General features: G+C 41.8%; 1 protein-coding gene and 1 long non-coding RNA gene across 14 annotated transcripts in view; one reads left to right on the plus strand and one right to left on the minus strand.

The window, feature by feature from the left end:
- The window catches only part of STK10 (serine/threonine kinase 10), a 112,044-nt gene extending 100,866 nt beyond the window's left edge, over positions 1–11,178 (plus strand). Inside the window, exons 16-19 of one of the 2 annotated variants that reach the window (XM_072824139.1) lie at positions 1,269–1,457; positions 1,962–2,087; positions 5,449–5,562; positions 8,729–11,178. In XM_072824139.1, coding sequence (XP_072680240.1) covers positions 1,269–1,457; positions 1,962–2,087; positions 5,449–5,562; positions 8,729–8,869 — 570 coding nt within the window. In that variant the 3' untranslated portion in view covers positions 8,870–11,178. Of the gene's footprint in view, positions 1–1,268; positions 1,458–1,961; positions 2,088–4,209; positions 5,156–5,448; positions 5,563–8,728 lie in introns of those variants that run through there. The other variant, XM_072824140.1, reaches the window with a different exon arrangement.
- The window catches only part of LOC140632279 (uncharacterized), a 61,250-nt gene that overhangs the window by 11,177 nt on the left and 27,355 nt on the right, over positions 1–22,718 (minus strand). For 6 of the 12 annotated variants that reach the window (XR_012029802.1, XR_012029805.1, XR_012029804.1 and 3 more), the window contains exons 3-4: positions 12,086–12,235; positions 5,424–5,626 (exon numbers count right to left, since the gene is read on the minus strand). This is a non-coding gene — a long non-coding RNA (uncharacterized lncRNA). Of the gene's footprint in view, positions 1–5,423; positions 5,627–12,085; positions 12,275–21,149; positions 21,209–21,336; positions 21,487–22,718 lie in introns of all 12 variants that reach the window. The other 6 variants (XR_012029799.1, XR_012029800.1, XR_012029795.1 and 3 more) reach the window with 6 other exon arrangements.

The raw sequence follows: 22,718 nt of genomic DNA on the forward strand, positions 1-22,718 counted from the left end.
TTCCTGGGGGATGTCCTGCCTCAGGTGGAGGGGCCAGGAATAGGGGAAACTGAGCAGGGAAGCAGATGGCGGCTCATGCAGTGATTGAGACATCTTAGGGTGTCTTTCCATTTTCCCCCTTATCTCTCTCTTTCACATACATTCCCTCAGATTACTTTTAAACTTAAACACCCCCTCTGGCTTCCTCTGCCAGGAAGCCTTCCTTCCTGAAGGCCACCTAAGACCAGGCAAGGGCCCCTGCTCTGTGTGGCCAGAGCACCTTCTACTTCTGTGTAGTTTCTGTCTTGGTTTGATCCCCTTAGTGGGAACAGAGACAGAGAACCAAGGTCTGGATGTATGGTCAGTGGCTAATTATAATTCCTAATCTAAATGCAATGATGGCAGTCAGCATAGGGCTGTGGTGGTTCTGAATAAGGGTGCCCAACCTGGCTAGGAAGTCAGGGGAGGCTCCTTGGAAGAGGTGATGGTCTTGTCAAGTTTTGGAATACAAATAGGTGTTATGTGAAGAAAAAACTCAAATTTGTTAAAACTTTTAATTGACACCCGCCATCAAGAATGATGAACCATTGCGGCACCTGGATGGCTCAGTGGTTGAGCATGTGCCTTTGGCTCAGGTTGTGATCCCAGGGGTCCGGGATCTAGTCCTGCACTGGGCTCCTTGCAAGGAGCTCCTGCTTCTCCTTCTGCCTATGTCTCTGTCTCTCTCTCCTTGTCTCTCATGAATAAATAAATAAAATCTTAAAAAAAAAGAATAACGAACCATCCCTGTTAGTGTACATTTTGCTCTGAGGTAGTAGCTTTAATGGCATGCCACCAGAGATTAGATGAGAAGGCATTTAGAAGGTGAATATCCAAAACATTAACAATAACAAAAAGTAACATTTTCTGTTCTTGCTTTAAAAATTAACAGTAGGGGATCCCTGGGTGGCTCAGTGGTTTAGTGCCTGCCTTCCGCCCAGGGCCTGATCCTAGAGTCCCAGGATTGAGTCCCACATTGGGCTTCTTACATGGAGCCTGCTTCTCCCTCTGCCTGTGTCTCTGCCTCTCTCTCTTTCTCTGTGTCTCTCATGAAAAAATAAATAAAATCTTAAAAAAATAAAAATAAAAATTAACAGAAGTAAAATGATACTAACTTTGCTCTGCTAAGAGCCACAGGGGGCCATATGGGTCCTGGGCTCCTGAGTTGAGTGTGGCAGCCTTGGGCCTCTCCTCACACCCCTGGGGCCCAGAGCACACTTGACCTCAGCTTCTGCTGGCTGTCCTCTCAGGAGCGGGAGCAGATGCAGCGCTATAATCAGCGCATGATAGAGCAACTAAAGATGCGACAGCAGCAGGAGAAAGCACGGCTGCCCAAGATTCAGAGGAGTGAGGGCAAGACACGCATGGCCATGTACAAGAAGAGCCTCCACATCAATGGCGCGGGCAGTGCCTCTGAGCAGCGCGAGAAGATCAAGCAGGTGGGGGCTCTGTGGGTGTATTAGCGTGGGGATAGATGCAGGCTTGGTGAGTCCTGAACCTTATGTAGTTGGGGAAATAGAAAATACCGGCTGCAGCACAGGGTCTTGGAAGCTGGGGTGCCAGTTACACCCTGGAAGCCTCATAAGCCCCACAGTGACGACCTCTGCCCCCTGCCCTGTTCAGATGCTAGTGCTTCAATCCTGTGGCTTCCTCTGCTGGCAAATCCCTTCCTCTCATCTGTCAAGCCCCTACTTGGATGTCACCCATGTGTCTTGGGGACACGGGAGTTGGTAGTCCTGGGCTCCTGTGATTCCTGTGTGGTAACAACATGATGTTGTGTCCCCACCAGCCTGGGTCTCTGCTCAGGCCATAGCCTGAATGGTATAGGGCACTAGGGCTGTGCACAAGCCAGACCCTCTGATGGGACCTTCCAGAACAGGGTGGAGGTGGGCCCCCCAGCCAGTCTGTGGCCCTCTGAGGCACTCACCCTCTCTCTGTTGCAGTTTTCCCAGCAAGAGGAGAAGAGGCAGAAGTCGGAGCGGCTACAGCAGCAGCAGAAACATGAGAACCAGATGCGGGACATGATGGCACAGTGTGAGAGCAACACAAGCGAGCTGCAGCAGCTGCAGGTACAGCCTTCCCTGCCCACCCGCCCCCGCCAAATCTCAGGCTGCCTCAGTTTCCCTCAGGGCAGTCTGCTCTCAGGGACCAAAGACTCTACAAATGGGGAAGGAGTCTCCTCAGAGGAGCTTGGGCGAAAAGTTTTAATCCTGCTGTGTAATGTTGGCCATCTCCTTCCATCACCTCCCAGGCTGTAGATCCTGTGTCCATAGAATGGGTATGGGGTGGGGGTGAGAATTCCTATTTTGTAAGATTGGAATGAGGCTTTGTAAATGAGATGACTGAGCTGAAAGTGCCTTGCCTGGGGCCTGGCAGTGGCATGCTGCTAGATTTTTTTGGTCATCACGGTGTCTTGGGACAGGGTATCCTCATATCCTAATACCAAAACCAGACATTACAGGTAAGGAAAAACAGCAAACCAATATCTCTCATAAACATGGATGCACAAATCCTCAACAAAATATTAGCATATTGTCTGCAACAACATATAAAAATAATTCTACATCATGACCAAGTGGGCTTTAATCTCAGGCTGGCTCAACATTCAAAAATCAATGTAGGGCAGCCCCGGTGGCTCAGAGGTTTAGTGCCACCTTCAGTCCAGGGCGTGATTCTAGAGATCCGGGATTGAGTCCCATGTCAGGCTCCCTGCGTGGAGCCTGCTTCTCTCTCTGCCTGTGTCTCTGCCTCTCTCTCTCTCTCTCTCTCTCTCTGTCTCTCATGAGTAAATAAATAAAATATTAAAAAAAAAATCAATGTAATCTGTAACATCAGCTGGCTAAAGAAAATGACATGATCCTATCAACAGATGCAGAAAAACCATGACAAAACCTAGCACTCATTCATAACACTCTCCGTAAACTAGGAATAGAGGGGAACTTCCTCAACTTGATAAAAAAACACCCACAAAATCCTATAGCTAATATCATCCTTAATGGCAAGAGGCTCAAAGCTTTCCCATTGAGATCAGGGAAGGGTATCCTGGTGTTGCCAACCTCTTGGTGACCCTTTCCCTAGGGAGATCCTGACCTCTTCAAGATTCCTGAGCTTGCCCCATACCTGAGGGGCACCACTCCAGGAGCTGGTACTTGGAACCCCCTTGTGGAGAGCAGGGCATTGCCATACCTGAAGGATGGGCCGGACTCCAATCTCTGTGATCTCAGGAAATTGCTCGGGCTATTGGACCACTTGTCAATTTCTGGACAGGCAGAGGTGTGGAGGAAAGATGACAGGCATTGAAGCCTGTCACGTAGGGACTCTGCCATTTGTCGCTATGTGAATTTTAGGCATCCCCCTCACCTTCTGCATCTGTTTTCCTATCCCTGCCTCATGAGATTAACTGGGAGGATTAACTGAGAGAAGCCATATAAAGTGCCAGGGTCCCAGTTCTCACAGGTTACAGGTACTCCATGCTGCTAGAGTACTGTTGTTTTTCTTTTTTTTTTCTTAAGATTTTTTTATTTATGCATGAGACACACACACAGAGAGGCAGAGACACAGGCAGAGGGAGAAGCAGGCTCCTCACAGGGAGCCTGATGTGGGACTCAATCCCTGGACTCAGGATCACTACCTGAGCCAAAGGCACACGGTCAACCACTGAGCTACCCAGGCATCCCCCTAGAGTACTGTTTCTAACTCCATCGATTTCTAAACTCTCCAAAGCCAGAGCTTGAAACTCAAAATGAAAATCCCCCAATGGGTCCCACTCTTCCAACCCAGTAGGGTTGAAGGCACTTTCCCCTTGCTTTATAAGCTCCTTATAAACTACAAGATTGATTCTTTGTGAGGAATCAACAGGGACTTGACTCTTTTGCCTGTGAGAAATTCTAGGTAAATTTTGTGAGGCAGATAACTTAGAGAACAGTAAAGTTGAGAGTGCCTCAGTCAGGTCCGTGTCTTCATCCTTACCACAGATCTCTTCTGAGGAAATGATACACAATACAGAAAATTATATAGTTGATATAAATATTTTTACATATAGATTATCTTAGTTCTGGCTTTTATAACAGAATACCAGTCTGGGTGGGTTAAACAGCAATTTATTTTCTCATAGTTTTGGAGCGTAGAAGTCTTAAGGTCAGCTGCCCTGTGTGGTTTGGTTCTGATGAAGCCTCTCTTCCTGGCTTGCAGATGGCTGCCTTCTTGCTGCATCCTCACATGGCAGAGAGAAAAAGAAAGCTACGTATCTAGTGTCTCTTCTAAGGACACTAAATCCCATCATAAGGGCCTGACCTCCAGGATTTCATCTAAACTTAATTATTGGGATGCCTGGGTGGCTCTAGTTGAGTGCCTGCCTTCAGCTCAGGGCGTGATCCTGAGTCCTGGGATCGATTCCCACATCAGGCTCCCTGCATTGATCCTGCTTCTCCCTCTGCCTCTGTCTCTGCCTCTCTCTGTGTCTGTAATGAATCAATAAATAAAATCTTAAAAACAACAACAACAACAACAACAACAACAACTTATTTCCTAAAGGTCCCATCTCCAAATACCATCACACTGGGGATTAGAGCTTCATCAAAGGAATTTTGGGGAGACAGTTTAGTCCAAAGCACAGAGTACAGTGCTATTTAACATAGTGAAAATTGGGTTGCCTGGGTGGCTCAGTGGTTGTCTGCCTGCCTTCAGCCCAGGGCGTGATCCCGGGATCTGGGATCAAGTCCCACATTGGGCTCCTTGCGAGGAGCTTGCTTCTCCCTCTGCCTATGTCTCTGCCTCTCTCTCTGTCTCTCATCAATAAACAAGTCTTTTTTTTTTTTTTTTTTAAATAAAATAGTGAAAATTAAGAGCAACCTAAGTGACAAAAAAGTAGGGGAATGTGTAAGTAAATTTGATGAATCCACACTGGGATATTCTGTAGACATTAAAAATGATTATGAAAAATATTAATTGTTGTAGAAATGTTTATATTATAGTGTTAAGGGTAGGGGGGAAGCAGGTTTCAGGACTATATATACAGGGTGAGCCAGACAACATCTAGGACATCTAAATTTTTGCAGTGGTTGCCTCTAGTAGTGAGATTAGGGGACATTTTTATTTACTGCTAATAGTTTATTGTTTTGTTAAAAAGACCTATATATTCATGTTGAAAAATTCAAACAATGCAAAAAAGCACAGAGAAGGAAGCTGGAAATGACTGCAGATCCCATCATACAATAAGAACTGTTAACATGAGTATTCTGAAATATTCCTTCAGGCATCTCTTGGTATGTACATATTTATATGTATAGTTTCATCTAAGTTACAATCAAGGAGAAGAAATAATACGTGAATAATGCTGGTGCCATCATGGCTACAGCATGAGGTATGTTTCAGCCCTCTGCATCTCTGTCTTCTGAGTTTCTTACCTGTTCTGCCTGAAATTTGTTCTAGAATGAAAAGTGTCACCTCCTGGTAGAACACGAAACCCAGAAGCTGAAGGCCCTAGATGAGAGCCATAACCAGAACCTGAAGGAATGGCGGGACAAGCTTCGGCCACGCAAAAAGGTAACCATGCCTGGGCTTGTGGACTTGGTGGTAGGTTCTTCTCCATGTTGAGTCCCAGGTCTGCCTAGGATGTGAATATAGATATATGTAAGATACAGATTTATAGATTTACTTTAAGAAATTGGCTCATACGATTGTGGATGGCTGTTAAGTCTGAAGTCTGCAGGGCAGGTTGCAGGCTAGAGACTCAGAGAAGGGTTGATGTTGTAGTTTTGAGTCCGAGGGTGGTCTGGAGGCAGAATTCCTTTTTCCTGAGAGGGACCTCAGTCTTAAGGCCTTCAAATAGTTGGACAAGGCCCACCCACATTAGGGAGGGTAGTCTGCTTTACTCAGTCTACTAAGTTAAATATTAATCACATCTGAAAGTTCCTTCACAATGACATCTCAATGGGTGTTTGACAAACTAACTGGGTACCATGCCTTGCCAGGTAGACACATAAAATTAACTGTCACAGGGCCTCAGCATGGTCATTTGTAAAGTGGAGATATGAATATTGTACTTTACTGTACAGAGTTGTGCAAGAAGTCATCAGCCAGCCCTTAGTACAGACTAGGGACATACTCATTTCCTTCCACTCCTAAACTGAGGAGACAGTTGCCCTAATTACCCTTAATCAAGTATCCTGAAGCCCTGAGGTTTGTTCTGCCATCATATATCAGCTCCACTTGTTCTGTGGTCTTGACAAAAGGCAGCTGCCCACCTCAGCTATATAATGGAAGTCTTTGAATTGAGGCTTCCCTACCTGCGCTAATGGAGCTTTCTGGCTGGAAGCTGGCCAAGGGTCCTAGACCTTCCTGTTAGCAGGCCTGTGTTTATCATTTTCTGTAATCATGGTCTTTTGGGACTTTTGATACTTGACATTCAAATCAATAATGCTCCTGCTGACATAGGTCAAGTCTGGTATAAGGAAATAAATGTTCACCTGGTTCTCTTCCCTTGGCACATCCTGAGAGGGAGTTTGAAGATGAATGATCACATTGCCTTTAGCAGCTGCCTCATATTTCCAGGGCACCTGGGCTTAGGGGAGGTACCACAGTATATGTCAGGGGAGCTGCATTGCATTTTGCCTATGGGGGCTGCTATTTTGCAGAATTCTTTGCAGAATTATCTGTCATTAGCTGCCTGGGTTACTGTTGGGACACCGAACCAGAAGTGATATAAAAGTTCTTTTATACTCTTGGATTATAGTCCACAGTCTTGAGCTGTATAGGGGAGCAGGGGAGATGACTATACGCTGTGGAATAGTTTTAGAAAAATTCAGGCTTATTTCTTTCAAGCATGTACAGAATATCTGGTAGCACCAATAGAGTATTGCTTGGGTGACTGTAAACAGAGTAAGTCTTCCCTTCTCAGCCCTGCTTTTTAGGTCTATAAAATGTAGATAACGTTTCTTCTGTTTAAGCAAGTGTAGTCAACTATTGTCCATGGGCCAAATCTGGCCTGCCATCTGTATTTGTAAATAATGTTTCATTGGATTGGAACACAGCCAACCTCATTCATTTACATATTGCCTATGGCTGATTTTCCACTACAAGGCAGTTAGGTAGTTGTGACAAAGACCTTGCAGCTAGCAAAGTTTAAAGTATTTATATCTGGAGCAGCCCCGGTGGCGCAGCGGTTTGGCGCCGCCTGCAGCCCAGGGTGTGATCCTGGAGACCCGGGATCGAGTCCCACATTGGGCTCCTTGCATGGAACCTGCTTCTCCCTCTGCCTGTGTCCCTGCTTCTCTCTCTCTCTCTCTCTCTCTCTCTCTCTCTCTGTGTCTCTCATGAATAAATAAATAAAATCTTAAAAAAAAAGTATTTATAATCTGGCCTTTTACAGAAAAAAGGTTATAGACTCCTATCTTAGGTTATATAGATAAAATATGTGGTAGGTGTTCTTTTACAGTGCTTCAGAGCACAGGCTTTGGGGTAAGTTTAGCTTCCTTATCATCATTCGTGTATTCAATGGAGTAGCACTTCTAATTTCCTTCAAAACTTTTGCTTTGTATTCACAACTTTACTATGACTATTTGGTGCAAGATACCAGATTTTGGCCTATGTCAAGTTTCAACACTGCCTTCCTCACTAAGCTTCATCATTTCTAGCTTTTGATTTGCAGTGAGAGCCAGGCGGTAGATCTCAGTGTTTCAGAGTTTTAACTCTGAAGTTAGAGATAGGTTCCCATCTTGGCTATGCCCCTAGCTAGCTGAGTAACCTTGGGCAAGTGATCTAAGCTCTCTGAGCTTCAGTTCCTCTATCTGTAAGATGGAAATAATAGTACCTGTCTCAAAGGGTGAAGACTGAGAAAGATGTAATGTACTTAGTGTAGCACCTGACACATAGTAAGTACTCAGTAATTATGACCCATCAGTTTTTAGTTTAATCCTCACAACAGCCTGCTAGATAGGTAATGATTTTGCCATTTTACACAGGAGGAAAGGTGACATGTGAAGGACACACAGCTGGTTATAAGAAAGCTGAGTTCTGTATGACTGTGAAGCTCATGTTTTTTCTAGTACACTTTGCTTTCTTTTTAATTGAATGCCTCAAGACATATTTCTGGTAGGATCCAATTTATTTAGATAAACTTACATGTGTGCCCCAGGGAAGCTCTTGCAGGAATGGTCAACTAGTCAGTCTGCTTGGAGTTACCTAATGTGCCTTTATAACACAGAGAACCCCTGTCCTACCACAAATTTTCAGAATCAGAATCTCAGGAGGTAGTGTGAAGGCTTGTGTATTTTAAAAAACGATGCTCTGGATGATTTCTTTGGGGGCAGTGCAGTGCCCTCATTAGGACCACTGTGTACTTAGACATTTCTGCTTCTGCTGTTAAATCTGCCCATTTTCTACTTTGGGTCTTTCTCCATTCATTTGCCTGTTTTCCTGCCAGGAGACTGGCATCTGCCCACTGCCCCCCACACTGAGATGGCATTTCACCAAACTATAGCCCTTGGCCCACAGCAAACTCCTGTATGGTTGTAGCAGAAGGAAGCAAGAGGTGGTACCTATATTCTGGGTGACTGGCTCTGGAGAAGGAAAGGGAAGACCCAGTTACCCATGCACTAAAGGCCTGGGGGGTGGATTTTCAGAGAAGGCCACTTTGGTGGCGGTCCTGTATTTGGGAGGCCTGTGTCCTATGGGATCTGACTGAGCTCTGTCTGCCCTCTCTCTGTCCTAGGCTCTGGAAGAAGATCTGAACCAGAAGAAGCGAGAGCAGGAGATGTTCTTCAAACTGAATGAGGAGACAGAATGCCTGAACCCTACGACCCCAAATAAAGCCACGAAGTTCTTCCCCTACAGCTCTGTGGATACTTCTTAACAGTCACCTGGGGCTGTGGCTGGCAGGCTGGTGGGCCTCCAAGGCCCACCCATTCTCTGTGAACAAGTAACTCAGGACCCCCTTCCCTCTTGCTTCCATGCCAACTTGAATCCAGCGCCTTGCCTTGTGCTATCCCAGCTGTGCCCAACAGACCCTTCCCAGTGTTCCTTAATTCTCGCTCACTTATGGAGTGCGAGGTTTTATTATGTGTTGCCCGTTTCTAATGTATGTTCTCTTTGAATCCCACATCCCTTCAAGTTGTAGTGATTTGGGCTGCTCGTGGGGTCAGCGTCTGGGAGGAATGGTGTTCTGCAGCCTCGAGGCCCTCCTATTTGCCAAAGCACCAGTTTTGCTGCCTGTCTGCATGAAGTGCTGCAACTGGTAACAGTGAGTTTGTCCATATTGTGATTCTTGCTGGCTCTTAAGCCATTGTAGTATCAGACAATAACTATGGCTCTCAGCAGCCATTTTGGTTCCTAGTGAAACCTACCCTGCAGCCAGCTGCTCAGGGGGTGCTCTCATCCTTCCAGTAACCTCAATTTGCTTTCCTCTTGAGACAAGGCCATATCTACAACAGTGGGATGGAGGAGAGCCTGAACAGATCATTCTGCTAGTCTTGGGTATTTTGTGCCATCTTGTGCCCCACCTCTCCACCTCTGCACACATATACATACACACACACATACATAGGGCTTGGTCCCCTGGCACTACCCAGGCTTGCCTCTGCCCTGGGCCTCTTGTGTCAGCTGGGCTAAAACACATTCACTGCCTTAGCCTGTGCCCCTGAGCATGTTTAGGTGAAACCACTGGTATGAAGTGTGCTGGGTACTGGCACAAATGGTATAGGCTGAACTGCCAGTCTGTGATTCCCTCTGGCCCCTGTACAGGATCCTGTGACTGTGCCTAGGCTGTTCCTGTCTCACACCTGCCCATCCTGTCTGCAGGTGATATGGGAAGGCTGTTTTCCTCCGCCTCTCCTAGCAGGAGTCTGGCCTTACACTTGAGACATAGGCTGGTAGTCACTGGGATTTCTGTTGAGGAAGAAAAAGCATTAAGGAAAAATATAATGCTTCCTGCCCTTAGCAACACAACGGATGCAAAGCTTCTGTATCTCAGATGGAATTCTGGGCCTTCAGGTTACTCAGCTGGCCTCCCACAGATTGTGATTCCCCTAGACTGCAGGATGCAGATGACCCAGTAAAAGTAATACTCAAACAGGCATTCAGTTTATCTACAAAAAAACCTTTTTTCACTTTGATCTCTAATTTGAAGGAAATACAAATGAATGGCTTCTACAGGAAGATACCTGCTTTAAATAAAACTAAAGGCGATTTTGAGGAATCATATGGATGATGTATTAAGTCTGGGTACTGTTTTGCTGGTGATGGAGTGGTTAACACCCCTGAAGGACTTTTTCCTTCACTCCTACTAAAACATTTTTAAGATTTGATGCTTTGACCTAAAGCAATTCTCTTGATGATTTTTTGGCACTGGTTTAACTGGATCTTGGGGAGGTGGGGGACTTGGGGTTCCCAAGGCTTACAAATGCAGTGAAGATGCTCTGGGGGTTGTGGTAAGGCAGTGGTCCTCTTAAGTTAGTGAACATTCAGCTTGCCTGCTTCAGTATTTGACCCAAATGGGACAGTTTTCTGGTCTTACACAAATGAGACAAAGGAAACAATTGGCTCCTTTTATTCTTTTTGGTGCACAGGTGCTGGGAAAATGTGAACTAGCAGTAGTGTAATTACAGAACACTGACCAAGTACCACCAGACCAGGCCAGCACTGGCAAATGGTTAGGCGGGGCTGATTTTGGCTTTGTTTACAGAATTGCCTTTTGCAGCCTGGAGTGTGAGAATGAGTATTTAGTTTCATGGTTCAGATGAAAGTCTTTGATTATTCCCCATTTGTCTTGTCGTTCACATGACTCCTTGAAGGAGTTACTGCTTCCCTGTTTAGTGCTGCCCAAGGCCTGATAGCTCCCCTTTCCTTTCTGGATGAGGGCTGGCTGGGTCCTCCAGCCTCATGATGGAGCCAGCATGCATGCCCATCAGTGAGAAGGCTTACACAGTATTCCTCATGCCCTGTGCTAATGTTTTCCTCTGTAAGGGACAGATGGAACTGTTTCTTGTTTTCAGTCCAATTTTGGCAGAGTAAATATAACTAACTTATATTTTCCCTTTATAAAGGATAGAAGTTATTTTTATGTCATTTCAAAACTTTATACAAAACTTTTGTAAAATGTTTTCTGGAAAGTTTAACTGCGAGAATGTAAATATGCTTCTAATAAAATAATAAGGTGAGAGACTATTTGTGTTTGTGGTTGTTCTCTTGGATTGGGGTGGCAACAGCAGGGCAGACTTAATCCATATTAGCTAAGTGAGAAAGGGTTTGCTGTATTCTGAGTACACTGGTGCTTCCAGGTCACACAGCCAGTCTGACTTTGGGGTGGGTTTCTGTTTTGTAAGAAGTTATATGTGTGTGTATGTTCGTGTGTTGTGTGTTCTGTATAGACATTTAACATTAACATTCTCATTTAATATCAAACATTTGACCACCAGGGTTTTTCACGTATTAGCTTATTAAATCCTTTTAACAACCCATGAGGAAAACTTTGTCATTCCTATTTTATTGATGAAGAAATGGGGGATCCCTGGGTGGCGCAGCAGTTTGGTGCCTGCCTTTGGCCCAGGGCGCGATCCTGGAGACCCAGAATCGAATCCCACATCAGGCTCCCGGTGCATGGAGCCTGCTTCTCCCTCTGCCTATGTTTCTGCCTCTCTCTCTCTCTCTCTCTCTCTGTGACTATCATAAATAAATAAAAATTAAAAAATTAAAAAAAAATGGACATAGGGCAAGAGGAAGTCTGGTCCAAACTTTACAACATTGGTAAATGATACCTATGAAACTCAAACTTAGACCTCCTAGAAGCGTTGCCTCCACCACACCTCCTCTCCCACTATCAGCTGCCCATTATGCTCAGTAAGAGTCACACAGGCACTCAACAACTAGCTGCTCTATTTAAAAGCATTTTCAAAAAAATAAAAATAAAAAATAAAATAAAATAAAAGCATTTTCTGCCATGCCTCTAAAGTCCCATTCAGGGTTTCTTAACCTGGGGTCCACAGACTTCCCCTATTACTAAAAACTCAAAGGGAAGAATTCAGGGTGTCTTTGTCCCTGGATGGGAAAAGATTTGGTGTTTAGTTTGACTTACCTCTAACTGAAATTCAGTACTTGCTGTCTGTATGGATGTAGGCAACCAACTCTAGTAGTATAAGTAGTCCCCGTGACTGTGCCAGCAATAGAAATCAGAGATTTCATCTTATAATACAGGTGTGCAGACATCTCAAAACTTTGTTCATCACTTTGAAATAACAGTAGTTATTTGGTCAATCACTAGGTCCTGTTACGATTGAGATGTATCACATTACATATACATACATATATCTATAAGGAATATATATAGGTTTCCTAATATACTGATGCCTATATTTCATTATGATTGGTTTCACTTGTAATCTATATGCTTTACATTGTGCATTTGAAAATATCCTGGGGATCCCTGGGTGGCGCAGCAGTTTGGCGCCTGCCTTTGGCCCAGGGCGCGATCCTGGAGACCCAGGATCGAATCCCACATCGGGCTCCCGGTGCATGGAGCCTGCTTCTCCCTCGGCCTGTGTCTCTGCCTCTCTCTCTCTCTCTCTGTGACTATCATAAATAAATAAAAATTGTAAAAAAAAAAAAAAAAAAGAAAATATCCTGAGAAGGGTTTTACATTCTTTATGGAATGCCACCCTACTCTGTCTATGGCCCTGAGCTGTTACTGTCCTAGAAATCTGACCAGCAGGTGGCGGTCCACTGTCAGGGTGTCCCATAGGTCTGTGAACTTGGTGTGTTGGTGGGTAGGGTTGATGCAAGCAAACTAGCAGCTGGCATGCTTCCCATTAAGGGACAGAAAAATGAGTGGGGTTCCCAGGAAAAAGGATTCATGAGATTGGTGAAGAAGATAATACATTAAGGGATACATGGAACTTGAGAAATGAGATCATTCACACGAACTGATACCTCTTATCCGCTAAGTGCTAGAGATGCTGAAATGAATACAACCCTGACATTGCCTTCAAAATACTTGTCCTGCTGAGGAAACAGACCAGAGAAGCAGAGTGTTCAGGCTGATAGAACCTTGGAGAATCAGGGAAGAGCTCCTAGAGGCAGTGACACTGAATCGAGGAGGACAAACTACTATGAGCCAGAACATATTCAGGAACCGAGGTATGAATGGCTGCAGAGAACAGAGCCAGACCTGCATGCCCGGGCTCAAACTGACCTTTACCAATCTAAAGGCAGTAAGAAGTCTGGGAAAGAGTTTACTCACAGAAAGGACAGTTGAAATCATGACTGTAGCAACTCAACAGACCAGCTGAGGAGAGAGAAGTTTGATGTTGAATGGGAATAATGGCCTACAAAGGTTGGAGACTTCAGGAAGGAAAGGACACACTGCAGGCTTTGCAAGGGCAGGGAATAAGACTAGTGGATTCCTAAGCATCCAGGACCCAGCATGTTGCAACCCCGAGATACTGAGTCTGGGCTTCTTGTGCCATTAAAGGTCTGAAAAGGGAGCAGAGGTGGTCTGGGGACTGTAGACTGGATGTATATTAGCCCACATGGAATCAGAGGTGGTGACTAGGTCTGATTAACCACTATGTTGCTAGTTAAAAACAAATCTGAGAGTTCTGCTTCTAGTGATGGTAGATGAGGTAATTCAGACCAGTCCTCTAAAACTGAGGACAATTAGAAAAGCTGAGCAAAAATATTAAATATGTCTACTTGAAGGCACAAGAGATCTGTAAGACAGAAGACTTACAAAGCCAGGATTGAAGAAAGTACGGAAGGTCAGAGAGATGATTCTGGTATTTTATTCTGAGAGGACTTACTGATGTCAGAGAGGATACAAATGTGGAACTCACTGAGGGCCAGGATCTCTGCAAGGGGAGTTTGTACATGTAGTCCGTACAATGGTCATGTCTGGTGCCCCTCATGGGAGATCCTACTTCTCCCTCTGCCTGTGTCTCTGCCTCTCTCTGTGTGTCTCTCATGGATAAATAAATAAAATCTTAAAAAAAAAATCCCAAACCTCCATTATCTGTGTTCTGGGTTCTTCAGCTTGTTGTGAACGTTTGCTTTCTGTTTTTGTTTGTTGAAACTATTTGGTAAGTCGTCCTTCTGTGTATAAAGGGAAAAATCCATGATTCTTGATTTTACACCATGATGGAATTACTGGGGCCCCTGTAGATGATTTGTGTTAGGGACTCTAAAGGCCAAGATGAGTTCTACCTGGTCTAAAACTCTCTGTATGTCCTATATTTTAGTATATGTGCTGCCGAAGCGAGCACTGTATGTCCTATAAAGACTCCTCCCTCTTATATGTAATATAGCTACTATAGATGAGGATCTTGTGTGCTTTTTAAGATTTTGTTTATTTGAAAGAGAGACAGCGTGCATGTGAGATAGCATAAACCAGGTGTAGGGGCAGAGCATGAGGGAGAAGCAGACTTTCTGCTGGGCAGGACCCTGGGATCATGACCTGAGCAGAAGACAGGTGCTCAACTGACTGAGCCACCCAGGTGCCCCAGATATTGTGTACTTTTGGAAAATGAGTGAACTTTCAGATAATTTGGAATTGTAGTGGCCCCTCTGAAGGAAACTTTAATTTAGATAAATCCACCTTAATCAACACCCTTGAAAAGGGAGGATCAAAACTCTCAGAGACAATGGAATATATTCTTTGATTGGTATGTAGAAGCTTCTAAAAGGCAAAATGACTCAGAAAATAGTTTTGCAGAATTATTATAGCATACAAATAAAAAAATCTTTAGTAAAAAACTTTGGCCATTTAACCAGGCGTCTTAACTTAGTCTCTCTGCCAAATACATTTCTGGATCCAGCTATTCTTTCGAGTTTTGTATTACTATACCTGAGACATAGCAAAAATTTTAAAGAGAAAATATAAGATCTCTGTTTGTGTCTTATGCATATCATACGTATGTGAGATTTTTAAAAGGGATCTATTTATTTTTTTTTTTTTTATTGGTGTTCAATTTGCCAACATATAGAATAACACCCAGTGCTCATCCCATCAAGTCATCAAGTGCCCCCCTCAGGGCCCGTCACCCAGTTACCCCCCCCACCCCAGCTCCCTTTCTACCACCCCTTGTTCGTTTCCCAGGGTTAGGAGTCTCTCATGTTCTGTCTCCCTTTCTTATATTTCCCACTCATTTTTTTTTCTCCTTTCCCCTTAAAAGGGATCTATTTAATTGGCTAAAAGTGAAAGAAACACTTGTATAGGGATCTCTGGGTGGCTCAGTGGTTTAGCGCCTGCCATTGGCTCAGGGCGTGATCCTGGAGTCCCGGGATCGAGTCCCAGGATGGAGTCCCACATAGGGCTCCCTGCAGGGAGCCTGCTTCTCCCTCTGCCTGTGTCTCTCTCTCTCTCTGTCTCTCATGAATGAATGAATGAATGAATGAATGAATAAATAAATAAATAAAATCTTAAAAAAAAGAAACACTTGTATAAATTAAGTATTCCTAAAACTCAGAAATATATAACCTAACCCAAATGTTTTCCAAGTTCACATGATATGGAATAATCTTTGACAAGCCGAAAGTAGTTTAAGTTTGTTGGTTTAATAAATACAGTCATATATTCAGAACTGTCAACATAAATGTAATGCAAATATGCAATTTTTTTTTACCGGGCTTACAAGTCAAATAAGTTCATGTTAGATTTATGTTGCAATATTTGCCAAGAAGAAATAACTTAAAATCATGGTTAGCAGTTTCATGTCTAACCTAAGCATAATTGTTAAAAACAAGTAATTTAAACACATTTAAATAAGTTTATATTAAGTTAAACTATGTAATGAATACTCATTAACTATATAGGTCATTCTCAAATAAGATACTGAGACACTGATTGCTACACATGTTTATCTACTTTTTATTTATTATTTTACTTTTAAGTAGGCTCCATGTCCAGGGTGGAGTCCAAATTGGAGTGTGAACTCACAACACTGAGATTAAGACCTGAGCTGAAATCGAGCCAGACACTTAACTAAGCCACCCAGATGCCCCTAATTTTGGCTTTTTAATTTTTACCAAGACAAAAGATATATGGGTCTATAAATATTACATTGAAAAGTCATACTGCAAAAACATATATCCCTAAAAATTATACGTTTTTATAACTGTGTGTTTATAAGTTTGCTAACCTTATTAGCTATGGGATGCTAATATATGAAAGACAGTTCAGTTACCCGTGCCTTTGTATTCACTGGAAGGTACAGGTTATGAATAGTTAAAATCTATAATCAATATGTAAAAAATAAACCTATTAGAAACAGTAAAAAAGGAAGCAATTTTGTATACAAAATGTGGGAAGAAAACCAGGTGTATTTATGTGCAGAGTATGCAAATATAGGATGTATTTTCATTATGAAAAAAGAGAGTACTGTAGTCTAAAATAAAATGATTGGTTGTTCCAGAATAAAAAGTAAAAAGAGTGGGATAGAGCCTAAATGGATATAGAAAGTTGCAGAAGGTTTGTGGAAAAGAAATTTTATGTTGTGAGATCGCAGCTGGGTAAAATGGAATAGATATACTATAAGGGTTTTTATTTTTAAAAAAGATTTATTTATTTATTTTAGAGAGAGTGAGCGAGTGTGCATGGGAGTACTGGGGAGAGGGAGAGAGAGAATCTTAAGCAGACACCCCATGGAGCATGGAGCCCAATGTGGGGCTCAATCCCAAGACCCTGAGATCATGACATGAACCAAAATCCAGAATCAGATGCTTAACTGACTGAACCACGCAGGCACCCTTAAGGGTTTTTTAAAAATGAGTGTATTTATATAAAACTATGATTTAATTTCCTTTCATCTGCTAAAAGGACAAAGTTTTCTTGGACTCTGTTCTTGATAAGATTATAAAAGGTTTTCTTTGCCTTTTAAGTAATTTTCCTAGAAAAGAAAGATTCAATGTTTTATCAAATAATTTTCTGGGGTTCATGTTGTCTTTACCATACATTTGATTACTTAAAAAAACACTGAGTCTTCTCTATTAAAACAGTTGTTTTTTGTTTTATAAATATACAACTTTCTGTGCTTGCCTTTGAAATCTTTTCTAAATTTTATTTATTTATTTTAAAAGATTTTATTTATTTATTCATGAGAGACAGAGAGAAGCAGAGGCACAGACATAGGGAGAAGCAGGCTTATCACAGGGAGCCCGATTCAGGACCCGATCCCTGGACCCTGGATCATGCCCTGAGCCGAAGGCAGATGCTTAACCACTGAGCCACCCAGGCATCCCTGAAATCTTTTTTTTTAAATAAGATTTTATTTATTTATTTGACAATGAGAGAGAGGAGGAAGAGAGAGAGAAAGAAAGCAAGAGCACAAGCAGGAGGAGTGGAAGAGGGAGAAGCAGACTCTCTGCTGATAAGGGAGCCTGATGCTGGCTCAATCTCACAACCTTAAGATCATGGCCTGTGCTGAAATCAAGATTTGGATGCTTAACTGGCTGAGCCACCCAGGTGCCCTAATTTTTTCTTTTTTTTGACATTTTAAACAAACTTCACCAAATCAAATTCTGAATGAAGTCTTTTTGAACATAAATTAACTTTGGGATCTTCCTGAGAAACCAAGAAAAATCTCAAAAGATGTGCTCTCTCTCCATATAAAAGAGAAATATTAATTTACTTAGGCTTATTTGATATGTTAAATTGCATGGGAAATACTGCCAAATAAAAAGCAAAGCTTAATATTCTTAGATTATATTCATATAGATTATATTCATATATATGTTATTAATGTAACTGCTCCAGAAATTACACAAAATTCCTAAAATTGTAATATGTTCTAGTACGTTATCAGTGATAATTCCAGTTATTATTTTACAGTACTCTATACCACAAAGATAACAATCTGCTTCTAAATTGTATCGTTTTTTTAAGGCAAACCCTTACCAGATCTTTAACCAAAGCTATTTTGAAGTCTTATCATTCACAGACATTTATTGTATTACTCTTGATTTTATTCTGGAAGCATTTATAATCAACTACAAGGGCAAAAATGCTTCATCTTCAAAAAGATTCATGGAAAAGATCAGTATTCTAGAATACCAATTTCTGATAACTTTATTTTTAATTTTAGATTTTATTTATTCATGAGAGACACAGAGAGAGAGAGAGAGAGAGGCAGAGACACAGGCAGAGGGAGAAGCAGGCTCCAGGCTGAGAGTGAGAGCCCGATGTGGGGACTCAATCCTGGGATTCCGGGATCACGCCCTGGGCCTAAGGCAGGCGCTAAACTGCTGAGCCATCTGTCCCTTCTGATAACTTTATTTATTTATTTATTTATTTATTTATTTATTTATTTATTTATTTATTTTAAAGATTTTATTTATTTATTCATGAGACACACACAGACACAGGCAGAGTGAGAAGCAGGGGAGCCTGACATGGGACTCGATCCCAGGTCTCCAGGATCACACCCTGGGCTGAAGGCGGCGCTAAACCACTGAGCCACCCCGGCTGCCCCTGTAGAGATTATTGAAATGAGAATCTAAATAAAAACTTTAAATTTTTTAATTTATTTATGACAGTCACACACAAAGAGAGAGAGAGAGAGAGAGAGAGAGAGAGAGGCAGAGACACAGGCAGAGGGAGAAGCAGGCTCCATGCACCGGGAGCCCGACATGGGATTTGATTCCGGGTATCCAGGATCACGCCCTGGGCCAAAGCCAGGTGCCAAACCGCTGCGCCACCCAGGAATCCCTAAATAAAAACTTTATAAAAACCGACAAGAAGCAAAAAGTTTTGGTGAGGATGTGGAGAACAAGGAAACCTCTTGCATTGCTGGTGGGAATGCAAACTGGTGCAGCCACTGTGGAAAACAGTATGGAGGTTCCTAAAAAAGTTAAAAATAGGACTACTCTGTGATCGAGAAATCACACCATTGGGTATCTACCCCCAAAATACAAAAACACAAATTCAAAGTGATACATGCACCCTTATGTTTATAGCAGCATTATTTACAATAGCCAAATTATGGAAGCAGTCCAAGTGCACATCAATAGATAGGAAGTTTCATGCATATATATATATTATATATTATATATAATTATTATATATAGTATTATATATATTATATATTATAGAATTATATAAATATATAATATATATTATATTTCATGCATATAGAATATTATTGCATAGAATATTATTCAGCCATAAAAAGGATAAAACCTGGGGCAGCCCGGGTGGCTCAGCAGTTTAGCACTGCCTTCAGCCCAGGGCATGATCCTGGAGACCTGGGATCGAGTCCCACGTGGGGGTCCCTGCACGGAGCCTGCTTCTCCCTCTGCCTGTGTCTCTGCCTCTCTCTCTCTCCTTTGTATTCTCATGAATAAATAGATAAAATCTTTAAAAAAAATTGACATACTTAAAAAAAAGATAAAACCTTGCCATTTGCAATGACATGGATGGAGACAGAGAATATAATGCTAAACAAAAAATTGGTCAGAGAAAGACAAATGCCATATGATTTCATTTATAAGTGGAAATTAAGAAACAAAGAAAAAATTAAGAAACAAATGAGCAAATTAAAAAAGAGACAAACCAAGAAACAGACTCTTTTTTTTTGTTTAAAGTAAGCTCTATGCCCAACGTTGGGCTTGAACTCATGATTCCAATATCAAGAGTTACATGATCTACTGACTGAACCAACCAGGCATCCCCCAAGAAACAGACTCTTAACTATAGAGAACAAACTGATGGTTTTGAGGGGAGGTGGTTGGGAGGATGAGTGAAATGGTGGGGATTGAGGAATGCATATAGGATGAGCACTTGGTGATGCATGGAGTTGTTAAATCACTATATTGTATACCTGAAACTAATATTAACACTATGTTAACTATCTGGAATTAAAATTAAAACGGTAATTCTTTATGACTTCAATAAAAAACACTGCTGGTTCTTTAATGTTTTGTTTTCCAGATATAAAGGACCCCTTTTTCTCTTCTAAGCTATTTACATCTTACAGCAATTTGATGAAGTACATTTTTGTAAACAAACATTGAAACAGTCTTTTTCTTCTTATCTGATCCCTTCAGAATTCAGAAACTCTTACTAAATATTCTTATTTTTCATGACAATATAGGTATTTTTTAAAAAGATTTATTTATTTATTCATAGAGAGAGAGAGAGAGAGAGGCAGAGACACAGGCGGAGGGAGAAGCAGGCTCCATGCAGAGAACCCGACACGGGACTTCATCCCGGGATCACGCCCCGGACTGAAAGCAGCACTAAACCGCTGAGCCACTCGGGCTGCCTGACAATATAGGTATTTATATAAGATCTGTAAGAATCTGTTCTTGTAACAAGGACATGATTAGACAAATCCTTAGCTTGGCTCTTAGCCTAAAGAGACTTTAAAGGTCTAATCTGAGATTCCTTATTACTAGGAAATTTTAAAGAACTAAGGTTGATTTTATAAAGGCAAAAAAGCCCCTTAGATATTGCCAAAGGTTTGACTGCAATATCATATTTGAGAATATGCATGGAATTACTATTCTTACTAAATTTAAATAAACAATCCAAGTTTAGGGAGGCCTGGGTGGCTCAGTCGGTTAAATGCCTTTGGCTTAGATCATGATCTCAGGGTCCTGGGATCAAGCCTGGTGTTGGGGTCCCTGCTCAGTGGGGAGTCTGCTTCTCCCATCACTCTTTCTGTGCTCTCTTTCTCTGTCTTTCAAATAAATAAGAAAAATTAAATAAAAAAACAATCCAAGTTTAATAAGACTAGACTTAATTTTTAGAAATTAGTTTCACTTTATCTTTAATAAAAATGGGGTAACTATAAAAACATATATTTCAATAGAAAACTGTACTCATTATCAGATTCTAGTCTTAATTGTCTACTTGGCAAACTTCAGAGAAATCACCGCAATAGATCATGTATGGACAATCTTCACACCTGTTGCTATATGGGCCACCACTCAAGAAAGTTCAACACCCACTGACATCATCAAAGACAAACTGCAAACCAGGAAAATCCATGTGCCTGAAATTGTCATCCTCATTTTATCACCTAAAAAACCTTCAAACTCAAATCTAGAAATTTTTTCAACTGGCTACTCTCCAAACTCAAAAATGAATTTATCATTTGTTTGAGCAATTGTTTTTCTTTTATTTCCATAGAAATATCTTTTTTTAAAATTACCTGATTGCTCACATCATAGAGGCCTAATTAAGGTGGAAGTTCATCTGTGATTCTACCTCCTGAAATAAAACATCCTTATGTTTATACTGTCTGAAATAATTATGAAGATATGTCATTGTTAATACATCTTGTGCCTATGTAAAATAACAACAACAAAAAAATGTAGATTGAATTAGAAAGGTACAACCTGAGGGCAGCCCCAGTGGTGCAGGGGTTTGGCACCGCCTGAAGCCTGGGGTGTGATCCTGGAGATCTGGGATGGAGTCCTGCATCAGGCTCCCTGCGTGGAGCCTGCTTCTCCCTCTGCCTGTGTCTCTGCCTCTCTTTCTCTCTGTCTCTATGAATAAATAAATAAAATCTTTAAAAAAAAAAAAGAAAACTTAAAGAACATAAAAATAAAAAAAAAAAAAAGAAAGGTACAACCTGAATCTGATTAGAACCCATTTAAGCTGATTAGTTGGTTAAATCTTGGCTTCTGGGAATCTCTGCTCTGGGGAATTTTTCAATCCTTGGCTATTATTTACCTTGGAGTTACCAATTATATCAATCTCTCTAACGTGTCTCAATCTCTCAAGGGTTTTGAATGCCTTTGGGCAGCTACTCACACATCAAATTATATCCAACAGGATTAGACAACTCGAGGAAATGAATGAACTGATCTCCCATATGTATGATGATGATGTGACTGCTGGCAACAATGACTGCATGACCCTCCATCTTGAGGGCTCAACTTTGTGAGTGAATGCGTGATTCTTTAGCCTGGCTACATCAACAGTGATAACCAACAGTAACTCTATACTAGTTGGTTACACTCAGCTTGCCTGAGTGTACAGCTTGGCTACACTCAGACCAAAAAGGAAGCGGTTTAGTGCCGCCTTCAGTACAGGGCGTGATCCTGGAGACCCGGGATCCAGTCCTGCGCCGGACTCCCTGCATGGAGCCTGCTTCTCCCTCTGCCTGTGTCTCCGCCTCTTTCTCTGTGTCTCTCATGGGTAAATAAATAAAATCTTAAAAAAAAAAAATAAAGAATTGTTAGAATCGTACACAAATGGAGACCAGAACTAATTTCACAAGGCAAGTGAGGCTAACTTGAGCTGGTTCTCTTCTTGCTTATGCCTTTAAAAATCATAAGTGAAACTTGAATTGTCCACCCCCCCCCCCACCGGACATAGCCACTAAATTTTTTTTAAGGATTTATTTATTTATTTATTTATTTATTTATTTATTTATTTATTTATTTATTTATTTATTTATTTATTTATGAGAGAGACAGAGACACAGGCAGAAGGCGAAGCTCCCTGCGGGGAGTCCAATGCAGGACTCCATCCCAGGACCCTGGGATCATACCCTGAGCTAAAGGCTCAACTGCTGAGCCACCCAGGTGTCCCTAATTCTCCTTCATTTAAGAAAATTCTAATATAACCAATTACTATGAAGAATAAACAGTCATTGTCTCTATACTATATAAGCTAGTTTATAATAATAAACCTCTGAGCCTCATTTCATGTTTTGATTTGAGTGCTGTTGGCTTGCAAACTTTTTGGTGTGTGCACAATATGCTTTTACCAG

The sequence above is a fragment of the Canis lupus genome, chromosome 4, assembly GCF_048164855.1.
Source record: "Canis lupus baileyi chromosome 4, mCanLup2.hap1, whole genome shotgun sequence".
Classification (NCBI taxonomy): Eukaryota; Metazoa; Chordata; class Mammalia; order Carnivora; family Canidae; genus Canis; species Canis lupus.